Source organism: Nicotiana attenuata, chromosome 11 (genome assembly GCF_001879085.1).
Source record: "Nicotiana attenuata strain UT chromosome 11, NIATTr2, whole genome shotgun sequence".
Taxonomy (NCBI): domain Eukaryota; kingdom Viridiplantae; phylum Streptophyta; class Magnoliopsida; order Solanales; family Solanaceae; genus Nicotiana; species Nicotiana attenuata.
The window spans coordinates 1113927-1125932 of NC_031999.1; the positions used below are offsets into that span (position 1 = coordinate 1113927).

The 12006-nt window shown below is 36.6% G+C and overlaps 2 protein-coding genes across 2 annotated transcripts; both read left to right on the forward strand.

The window, feature by feature from the left end:
- LOC109234640 lies at positions 965-4292 on the forward strand. The gene is made up of 3 exons (XM_019400709.1): positions 965-1247; positions 1391-2336; positions 4055-4292. The coding sequence occupies exons 1-3, from the start codon at positions 965-967 to the stop codon at positions 4290-4292; spliced, it is 1467 nt and encodes a 488-aa protein (XP_019256254.1).
- Positions 4076-9843, forward strand: LOC109234006 (P-loop NTPase domain-containing protein LPA1 homolog 2-like). The gene is made up of 8 exons (XM_019399824.1): positions 4076-4260; positions 4479-4616; positions 5526-5830; positions 6764-6845; positions 7231-7644; positions 7743-8483; positions 8669-8779; positions 9080-9843. Exons 2-8 carry the CDS (start codon positions 4482-4484, stop codon positions 9476-9478), a joined length of 2187 nt encoding a protein of 728 aa, XP_019255369.1. The 5' UTR covers positions 4076-4260; positions 4479-4481; the 3' UTR covers positions 9479-9843.

Below are 12006 nucleotides of genomic sequence, written 5' to 3' on the forward strand. Positions count from 1 at the left end.
GTTAGATGAGGAAAATGGGAGTTTAAGTAATCGTACAAAGATTTTAGATTTTAGGGGTACATGATACTGCTGCCTGGAATGAAGCAGCTATAGCAAAGTATGTCTGGAACATAGCAGCCAAAACAGATAATATGTGGGTCAGATGGGTAAATCATATTTACTTAAAAGGGAGAGACTGGTGGCAGTACAAACCTCCTATAGATTGTAGCTGGTACTGGAGGAAAATTTGTACAATAAGAGATAAGTTTGTTGATGGATACACACAGAATCACTCGCTAACTACTAGTGGAGTTTATACGCTAAGTAGTGGCTATAGCTGGAAGAAAGGGGCTATGGAGGACTGGCCTTGGCGAGGGTGGGTATGGAATAAGATGAACATGCCTAAACAGAGCCTAATCTGTTGGTTAGTAGCACATAACAAACTCTTGACGAAAGATAGACTGAAACATATGAGAATTAGCAAAGACGGCTTATGTGAGATATGTGGAGCTGCAGAAGAAACAATTGCTCATTTGTTCTTTGAATGTCCACTTGCAAGGAGGTGCATGGAAGACACTCTGAGATGGTTAAACATAGACATCAGGAATATGGAGCTGCGAGGGTTAGGCAGAAGAATAACTAGACAAGTTAAAGGGAAAATATGCAGGGCAATTGTGTTGGCCATACTAGCAGCTGTAGTTTATAACATATGGAGAGCAAGGAACTTGGCACTCTGGGAACATAAGGTGATACGACCTGGGAAGCTATGCAGTCAGATAAAGCAAGATTGCAACCATAAAGCACTTGAAGCATTGAGGAGAAGACGCACAAGCAGAGAGAAAGATTGGATAGAAAAACTTTATAGAGAAAATGTATAGTTGAGGATTGTATATAAGTGATAGAAGGGACAATTAGAGAAGTCTAATTGCAGCAAAAAGGTCTCAGACAAGGTGATCCAATGTCACCCTTCCTATTTGCTATAGCCATGGAATACTTCAGTAGGCTACTGAAAGAACTGAAGGACAAGAAACAATTCAGCTTCCACCCAAAGTGCAAAAAACTAGGCATTACTCACTTGAGTTTTGCAGATGACCTGTTATTATTTGCTAAGGGGGATAAGCAGTCTGTGACAATGCTGAAACAATGCTTTGAGGTTTTCTCTGCAGCCTCAGGTCTCCAAGCTAATCTAAGTAAAAGCTCAGTTTGCTTTGGTGGGGTAACAGACACAGAACAGGAAGACATCTTGCAGCAGTTGGACTATATAAGAGGTGAATAAGAGGTGAATTACATTTCAAATACCTAGGATTCCCTCTAACTACTAGGAAAATGAAGGTAATTCAATGGCAACCCTTGATTGAAAAGATTGTAGCAAGAATTTCATCCTGGACTGCAAAGAAATTATCATATGCAGGAAGAATCCAACTTATAAAAGCTGTACTGTTTGGTATCCAATCCTATTGGTCCCAAATGTTCTTGATTCCAACCAAGGTGATCAAAACTATTGAAGCCTATTGTAGGAGTTTTATGTGGTTAGGGACAAATGAAATAACCAAACGAGCACTGATCTCCTGGGAGAGAGTATGCAGACCAAAGAGTGCTGGGGGCTTAAATATCATAAACCTGAAACAATGGAACAAAGCAGCTATTCTCAAACTACAATGGGACCTAGCTTCAAAAAATGATAGATTGTGGATCAAATGGGTGCATATGTACTATATAAAAGGGCAGCCTATATTGAGTATCAAGGAGCCAAAACAAGCTAGCTGGATGGTTCAAAAAATTCTGACTATCAAAGGGCCAAATCTTCAGAATAGAAACCAAGGGAGCAAAGGCAGTATCATCAGGCAGATATACTTACATCAACTGGGAATATTAGACAAGGTAGAGTGGAAAGCAGTCATGTTCAACAACTTAGCTAGACCCAAAGCTATATTTTCTATGTGGCTGATCATACAAGAAAGGATGCTAACGGCTGACAGACTGAGCAAATGGAACATGAACGTGGATACTACTTGTGTATTCTGTAAATGTCAACCAGAGCACCATCATCATCTGTTCTATAATTGTTCTATTGTCATGGAACTATGGTATGACATATTCAAATGGCTACAAATTCCGGTTCCAGCTACTACATGGAACCAGTTACTATGTTGGTTCATGGGGAAAGCAAAGAAGAAAACAACTGAAGGGCAACTGATGAGAATGGTTCTAGCTGAAACAGTGTATAGCATATGGGTGGAAAGAAATCATAGAGTTTTTGAGAAGATGTATAGAGATAGGCAAAGCATTGTGAGAGAAATTATCTACATTTGTAATATTAGAGCTGTAGGTAAACTCAAGGATGTCCTACAATACAAGTTTGTATAGGAAGGGGGAAAATAGAAGTCTACCATGTAAACTAGGCAAATAGGAATAAGGAGTATAGAAGGAATAAGAAGTAATGATTGATACTGGCCGAGTTAGCCATATATTCATGTAATTTGTTGTCTTGAATTAATAATATTTGAATTACCAAAAAAAAAAAAGAGAAGTCTAATTGTATTTCTGAGATGTAAGTTTTGATAAGTGATAAATAAAATCTTTTTTGTTCGACCCAAAAAAAAAAAAAAAGATTTTAGCAAAATATGTGACACATGCATATTGAACCAATATGGCTCCAAACATGTGTATTCCAATAATTCAACTTTCTACTCTAAAAAGTGGATATCCTTTTATATTTATTTGAAAATAAGTATATTTGTTTTTTCAACAACAAATACTCATACGATTCTCAATGTAGTATACTTGCGGCGACATGTTTTCTATCCGAACAACTTTATGTTGCATTTTCAAGAGGTATATCAATATTGAGAATAGAGTATTAAACATGAAACGGTAACTACAACAACAGAAGCATTTAACTAACTTAATTAATTTATTTTTGCAAGTTTAAACATTATTTAATCATTTCAAATTTAAGTATTACGTTGACTAAAGATATACGTGCAACGCACGTACATAGAAACTAGTTAATCTTCAAATAAGAATAAGAACGATCCGAATCAGGACATATTATATTCGACGATGAAGCCTTTTTGATTTGTTATGGGAATGAAATATTCTTTGCAAGTGAACAACTAATATGCTAATATTTGCGCCTCAATTAAAGCCAAAGTATTACAATTTAATATGGTTGAAACGCTAAAATTCTTTTAAGAATAAAGACAATGGAATCATGGCAATAGCGTATTAGATGGTCAAACCTTTTTTGTCGGAATAAAAACATTAGTTACACGTCGACAATACGTTAATTTTTACAATTCAATTAAGACAAATTATAAAATTCAATTTTAAAATTCTAAAAAGTGTTATTGACTCGTGTCTAGAAAAATCAATATTTCAAGACAAAGCCGCATTTAAACTTTGTCATTTTCTTCAAAGATGTCATATTGCGTTTCTTAAATTAGGATAGAAAATACAGAGAGACGAAGATTCGCCCTTTTTTTTTCTTCTAAAAATGAAATTATATGTTTTGCACGTGGGCGATTTCTGCTAACTTTTAAGTCTATTAAATTAGAACATAAGATATACAGAGAGGAAAAACGTTATCTATTTTTTTTTGTTTTTGTTTTAGGAATGCAACATACTTTGCCAATTTTCACAAACTTTTATAGGTTAATTAGAGTTAGATTAAAAGTTCTCCAAGTTTATATAATTAAAATACTATTAATCTTTCTCGAGATAAAAAAAAAAGACAAAGATGAGTTTAAAATCAAAACTCAAACTTAAGGGGCTATTTTGGGTCCTTTCTCCCCATAATATTTATTCACAAGTCCTTTTCATGTTTCCCCTTTGCTTTATATCCTTTTCAATATCTTTTTGTTCAATCCTCAATCCGCAAATTGACAATTACCTCGTAATTCAAGGACAAAGGTTGTTATTCATATTCAGATCCACTTTTGTCTTTTCCCATAATTACAACATACTTCTGTGCCCTCCCACGTGTAATAAACACCCAATCTCCTCGGTGCCCCGATACTAGACCCGAAACCAACCCGAAAAGAACCGGCTGGGAATTTTTAATTACTATAAATAGACACGAGAAGGGAACTCGTGTATGTACTCGTGCTTGGATTCGTGGAAAAAAGCAGCAAAGCAAAGGCGTGTTATGTAATGGCGAGATCGCGTTGGAAATTGCTCTCTTCTTCTTCATCAATTTCCTCTCTCTAGTAATCTCACCGTTTCCTAACCCTAAACCACAGCCTCCGCCGCCTATCGCCGCCGACGAAATAACACCAACAGGTTCAATTTCGATATTCCGTTTATCGCAGTAATAGCCGGCATTATAATATCGTTATAATGTGTGTGATTTTGTTGATTTTTTCGATATAAGGTGGAATTGATGATCGGTAATGTTACGGAGACAATTAACAATTTAGTATGCATGTTGATCTTTAGATTGTTTAATTTATTTGCTTGGAGATTAAGTTTTTCGGTTTTTGTTTTTACTGTTGTTGCAGAAAATGGCTAATACAGAGGTGACAAAGCTATTGTATATAGTGGTAGGAGAGCCAGAGAAAGACTCTTTTAGATATACGCGTTCTGTTCTGCAGAGTACTCTTCAACTTATGGGATGTAAACCTCGACATGCCTTTAAGGTACTACTAATTATTTCTTCTCGTTTTTGATGATTTATTATATGGATAACTCAATATTTGAAAAAAGTACCTAATTTTGGAAAAAAAGTGCCAGTTGTTATGATCCGATTTACTGTTGAACATGCTCATTGATAATTGTTGCTCAGTAATTGTGCATATGGTGAAAGCATAGTTGGAATGTTAACAGTTTTTTTCCCTCAATTCTGTGACTGCCAATAACTCACTGATCAGTTATGATTAGAAATTTTGACGAAGAGGTATTTCTGGTTTATCTTCAAGATTGAAGTTTGACAGTTAGATTAATGAAGTTTGACAGTTAGATTAATGAAGTATGGCAGTTAGATTATGAAGTATGACTGTTAGATTAACGACCAACAATATTAAGCCGTTGTCTTCTTAAAGTTGAATTTTTTTCCTTAGCTAGATTAGTGAAGTATGACAGATTAACAACCGACAATTTTTCTTTGTCGTCTTCATAAAGTTGAACTTTTCCCCCGAGTTAGATTAATGAAGTATGACAGTTAGATTAACGACCGACAAGACGTTTTCGTCGTCTTCGAAAAGCTTATTTCTTTTTCCCTTAAGATTGTGTTTTGGTAGAGAATTAAATTAATGCCCTTTTGTTTTAAGCTCACACGTAATGTGTTCCTGATTATATGCTTGAGGAAGTTTCATTTTAACTTTTTTCTATCTGCTTAAAAAGACAATGAGTCTCATGTAAGATTCTTCTTTTAAGGATTGGCAAGAATGAAAGTCTTAACCCTGCTGATGAGAGTATCCCTCATAAGATTCCAAAAGTCCATTATCTGCTGTTCTTTAGATGATCTTTTGCATTTGTGACTTCGAATTTCGCGTAAAGTATATAAAATTTAGGCACTTCTATTACTGAATCTTATTTTGCATGAACAGATTAGCAGGACAGTTTTTGATAAGATGAGAAGTGAATGCATGGGCGATAAGTTGGTATCAGCAGATAGAGTGCAGGCGGGACAGGATAACTTGAAAGGCCTTCATCATAAAGAGTCTAGTGCCTTTATCGATGCATTCTTGGATAAAGGGGACAATCGAAGTGAGAGTAAACCATTTGAGTTGTACAAAAGGCGCACAACAGTGGTTGTCAAGAGAGAAACGTTTTTAGATGTTGTTTGTGATGCTCTAACCGAATACAAGTATATGGGCCCCAACCAGAGGGCTGACTTAACTTTAGCTTGCAGGTAAGTTCCTGCAGTCTCTGTTAATATTACTAGGTGTATTTTGCTATGAGTACAACCCCCCCCCCCTACCCCCCCCCCCCCGGGATGGGTATGAGAATTGTAGTTTTGTAGCCCAGTTACCAATTAAATGCAAGTTCTGGGCTTCAAATCCTCCTTTTCCCCTAAAGGATATGGTGATGTCTTCAATAGTATGCAACCGTTTGAAAACGCAAAAAAGATCTTCTCTCAGATGTTGATCATTCTTTGGCCCAACTAAAAAGAATATTTGCAGAATCTCTAAGGTGTTAGATAAGCAAAGTAAAAGTTTCCTTTTTGATGGTGTATATATTTGAATGGGTGACTGATATGATATTTCTGTTTTCCGTTAGCGGGACCATGATGTATTTATTGGTTAATTTAACAAGTATGAGATGAGTCTGCCATTTCTCATCAGAGGTCACTGACAGGCTTTGCTAGTAATTTTCTCATCTCCTCAAAATGAATTGATGTCTGAATTAGTAAAAATGTCACTGAAATGCTGGTTTTTACTGTCTATGACTTAATAAGAAATGCATTAAGATCTATCTCCTTGGTAGAAATACATCCTTCATTTACAAATTGTGGGAGTAATCGTTGCCTTTGGAGGTTTCCTGAATCACTTTTTAATCACAATTCAATCAGCGTACTTGTGGATTGTGTTAATCAAGTTTATTCCTTAGTATTTTAAACTAATACGTGTTTCTCTGGCGCCAATGTCATTTGTCTTTATTTTTTCTGTTTCATGTATCTGTGGTTACTTATATTTTAGTGTCACTTGTTAAATTAGGGGAATAATGGCCCTACCCATTTGTCGTTGATTGATATAGGAAGCTGATGATGTGCACATGTGCTGATATTTATCTTCAGTGTACCTTGTTCTGTATTTTCTTCACAAATTCGTTTGGTATGTTTCAGGATCCGAGAGAGAAAAGAATCTGTAACCGTGCTATTGTGTGGGACTAGTGGCTGTGGCAAATCTACCTTGTCTGCTTTGCTGGTATAGATTCTCTCATAGCCTTAGCTGATGTACTAACCTCCTAATTTTGGCATGTCATTTACTCCCTGGGTCCCATTTATGTGGCTCAATTTGAATTGATACATTGATATTGATCTGACCTATGTATTATACGAGTGGTAATGGAAGAAAATATTTAAGTAATAGTGGACTTTTTAGTTTGATTAGGAAAATATCATATCAAAGGATCAAATTTGATTTAATTTAAATGAATTTGAATTCTTGAAATTTGTGAAAGCATGATAAAATAAGTACATATCTTTGGTGGAATGATGTTAAAACATTATAATATCTCCTGAAATGGAAGATTGTCATATATACTGGGACATGAGGTGTGTATGATTTCCTTCTCGAATTGTGTTTACAGGGAAGCAGGTTGGGCATAACAACTGTTGTGTCCACCGACTCCATTCGACATATGATGAGGAGTTTTGTAGATGAAAAGCAAAACCCTTTGCTTTGGGCCTCAACCTACCATGCTGGGGAATATTTGGATCAAGTAGCTGTTTCTGAAGCAAAAGTGAAAAAAAGGGCAAAGAAGTTAGCTGGCATTTCAACCCCTCCAATACAAAAAGGTGTAAATGGTCCAACTAATGGAAAATCTCCGCCTGTTGGGATTTCAAGTGCTGTTGATTTGATTAGTGCCAGAGAAATGGCAGTTGAAGGATTTAAGGCACAGAGTGAGATGGTAATTGATAGTCTTGATAGGCTAATCACTGCCTGGGAAGAGCGGAAAGAATCAGTTGTCGTGGAGGGTGTTCATTTGAGCCTTAATTTTGTGGTAAGAATTAATTTTAAAGAATGTGTATATCGCTTTTTATCTGGAGGGGTCTTTCCAGTGGTGATTAACTTGGTTCTAATGTTTTCTTTTACCTGCAGATGGGACTAATGAAGAAGCACCCCTCAGTCATACCTTTTATGGTTTACATTGCAAATGAAGAAAAACATTTAGAGAGGTTTGCAGTACGTGCAAAGTACATGACACTTGATCCTGCTAAAAACAAGTATGTTAAATATATTCGGAACATCCGGACAATACAAGAATATCTCTGTAACCGAGCCGACAAACATTTGGTGCCAAAGATTAACAACACCAATGTTGATAAGAGTGTAGCAGCCATTCATGCCACTGTATTCGGCTGCTTAAGGAGGCGTGAGACAGGAGAGCAATTGTATGATCCAGTCACAAATACTGTTGCACTCATTGATGAGGAATACAGGAACCAGTGTGCTGCCAATTGTGTGAGCTCTAAGGGAATGTTTCAACTGATTCAAAGACAAGGTTCTTCTAGGCACTTGATGGCTCTTCTGAATAATGATGGATCAGTAGCAAAAGCTTGGCCAGTTTACACATTGGGCAATGATGGGAAGCCTAATATGGACCATTCCATTGCGAATGGAATAGGGACCCCTATGTATGGACCACTGCGGATTGGCAAGGCTGAACCTATTAATCTGCAATTTGGCCATTTCGGGATCAGTGCTTGGCCCAGTGATGTTGGTGGTACGAGTCATGCCAGTAGTGTTGATGAATCAAGAGGTGAGCTGACAGACAATGGCAGCAGGTACTACTCGTCTTGCTGCAGCTCACCAAGGTTTTCTGAAGGACATGCAAAGGAGGTATGCTTAGAAATCATGACGAGCTCTCATAAACTAATGTAGTCTGTCTTGGCGCCTTTGGTTGATGAAATTTGGAGCTTTTGTGTGTGTGTGTGTGTGTGTGTATATATATATATATCTTTTTGTATCGTCCATTTAGTTCGAGTAGTTAGTTGATGCATTCACGTTTTTCACCCTAATTACAGCTCAAAGAGGAACAATCAGTGCATGGTAGCGATGAAGAGGTTGACGAACCACTTGAAAGAGACAGTGATGAGGATCTTAGTGATGATGGGTCCAAACAAGTTGACGATGAGGTATGTGGGAATGACATATATTTAATGTCATTAAGAAGCTGCTAGATATAGTTGGTAGCATGTTATTTCTAGATGGGAGGAGGTCTAAACCAATTAATAAGATCACACATTTTGGTTTGCACAGTGAATATGCGACTATGTTCAGATCCTCTTTCTTGCTGAACCATCATGCCTTTCAGTTTCGTTTCCAAATATTGAATTTGAAGCACCCAGTTTTTTTTATTTTCAGGTAGCTCCTGGGGATTTTATTCTCTTTTGTTTCTTGTTTAATAGTCAACTTCTTTGTTGCTATGAACACAGGAAGGCTCAGTGGATGAGGAATCTACCAAATCAGACGAGGAGTATGATGATCTTGCCATGCAAGATATTGAAGAAGATGGTTATACGACTGATGTTAATGAAGAGCTACACAATAAGTTGGAGTTGAGTAATAAGGTCGTACCTGTTTCAGGGGAGCAGCTAACTGAAGGTATTGAGACGTATAGGAAGAGCATCGATCAGTCCTTCAGAAGTAAGAGTGCTATAATTTTGGAGCCACCTCTTGGGAGCTACACTTCTTTTCTCAAAGAGAAGAATGAGAAGAGAGTCCCAACTTCTGGCAACATTAGAATAAAGAAACGCTCTAACAGTATTCCAACCCTGGGAAAGCACGGGGCGCTGATAAATGGCTCCACCCTCCCAGAAGAAATGTCTAGGTAGCACACCATAATTTTATTGTGTGGTTTTCTTTCATGCTCTTGATGTAGTTGCTTGTCACCTCCTCCGTGGCCTCTTTTCTTTCCTCTGACTTTACTAGCATGTTTATCTTTTGTTTTTAGCTTTGTGGTTAAACGTTCGAAAGAGGTATAACCTCTGTGTATAGGAAGTGCATCTGCATTAAATTATGCCAGAGAATGCCTGTTTATTGAGTATGGTCTTCTTCCAAGCTCTTGACGCAGTTGAAGCCTTGCATCCCACCTCCCTCGTGGCTTCTTTGCTTTCCTCGTTGCTAGTTTTGTTCTATTTTTTGTGAACTTACGAAAGAAGTGCATCAGATAAATTATGCGTGAGACTTACCTCTTCTAGAGCGTTGGCATCTTTTACTCTTTAGTAATCTGAAATTGACATGTCATATAGAGTTTGGGATTTCACTGTACTGGGTTGTTGTTGTATACAGAGTTTGTGAAAGAATCAGTAACCGTAATAATGCATCTTCAAATTGGAAGGTAAGCAACCATTAATTAGCGTCTCATATATGTACAGAGAGCGAGATATAACCTCTCTTTTCCATTAAGGCCTGTAGACTTCAAGTTTCCTGTACAATGCCAACCCTGAAATAGTCTAAACGATTCTTTTTTGGTTATCAAATCATAATTGTTATAAATAGTTCATATGTTTTGTTATAAATAGTTCATATGTTATTGTTAATCTTATCGTATAAAGATATTATTTACAGCATCATTGCACATAACTTAAACTCATCAATTAAGATGTCAAATATACATTGAAGTTCCAACTCAACTCTCTCACTTTACATGTCATCAACTAACTCCTTTACTGCACCAATATGTCTAACCTTGCAAATACCTTTTACCAAACTGCTATATGTATCAATATTTGGGAAAATGTTCTACATTATTTGTTTTCCAATCTATGAACTCTTAGTTAACATGCAAATTGAAGTTTCTTTTATGGCATGCCAAATGGTACTTACAACTTGGGAATTGTTGATCATGATTTCCCACCCAAAAATCACCACCTAGGCTATACTGAGCTGTGGTTTCGCGGGTTAGGCATAGACTTCTACCATATATATTAAATCTAAAAAAGATTACAAGATGGAGGGGACATAAATCTTACCTCCTTAGCTATGAAAATTTAGCACATTCATTTTTTAGAAGCATTGCCTTAAATTATGATTGATTAATCAACAAAACCAGAATTACGATATACTCCCTCCGTTTCAAATTAAATGAGGTAGTTTGACTCGGCACGGAGTTTAAGCAAAAAAAGAAAGACTTTTGAAATTTGTGGTCTGAAAAGCTTAAGGGGTAAAGTTTTGTGGGGCCATGAGTTTTGTGTGGTTATAAAAGCTTCTCATTAAGGGTAAAATGGGTAAAATGAGGAGCTTAAAGTTGAATTATTTCCAAATTTAGAAATGTATCATTTATTTTGGAACAGACTAAAAAGAAAAGTACCTCATTTAATATGAAACGGAGGGAGTATATCAGTGTATGCAATTTTCAAGCCCTTTACATTTTGGCACCAATAATTCAAGATTTGGACTTCCAATGGTTAAGCCATCTACTTCCTAAACTTCAATTCAAACGCAGAGTCCCAAGTTCATCAAATCCTAAGATTGATAAATCATACTACACACAATAACAACAACCTAGTGAAATCATACTACACGCAACAGTTCTCAAATGGAACATACTTAATCCAATACTAATCCTTTTAATTTCGCAAGGTTTCTCCCTTTCAATAGTTGCAGAATAATATCCTTTATATCAAGTGAGACGTTTAAGAGAGACAAATGGTGGAATATACAATAACCTTTATAAAAGACTGGTAAGATGGACCGGAGGTCGTATAATAAACTCTACCAAAAAAAAAGAATTCTTAATACAAGTAAATTTCTACTTCCTAATATTGATCACTATACTTGTATAAGTTAGTAGCCTCTATAATTGTAATTGACTCACTACCAATTAGCCCACGATATTTGGTGTTAGTGTGGTCATGACTCAAGAGTTACTTAAAAAGGCGTTGGCGGTGAAATAATAGGTTATAAATATGGCTAATGGCTATACTCTTCTATTCTATTCTTGAAAAATAGGGAGCATTTTAGCCCACTTTAAAATGGGAGAAATTCAAAAATAGCCAGATTTACCACTGGTCGTTGAAAAATAGCCAAGTTTCAAAAGTCATCGAAATATAGCCACTTTAAATCTGAGGGAAAACACTGTTCAAAATCCGAAAAAATACGCCCGCAAATTTTACGGGAGTTCCAGGAACGCAAATTTTACGGGAGTTCAAGCATAATTATGCTGGAACTCCCGCAAATTTTACGGGAGTTCCAGCAAGTATAATTGTCCAGTATAATATACTGGAGTTTGGAGCACTGGTGCTCCAGTCTCCCGCAAATTTTACAGGAGCGAGCAAAGTATACCGATCCAGCATAATATGCTGGAGTTCGTACACAAATGCACCAGAACTCCCGTATATTATACTGGACCGGTCCCTAC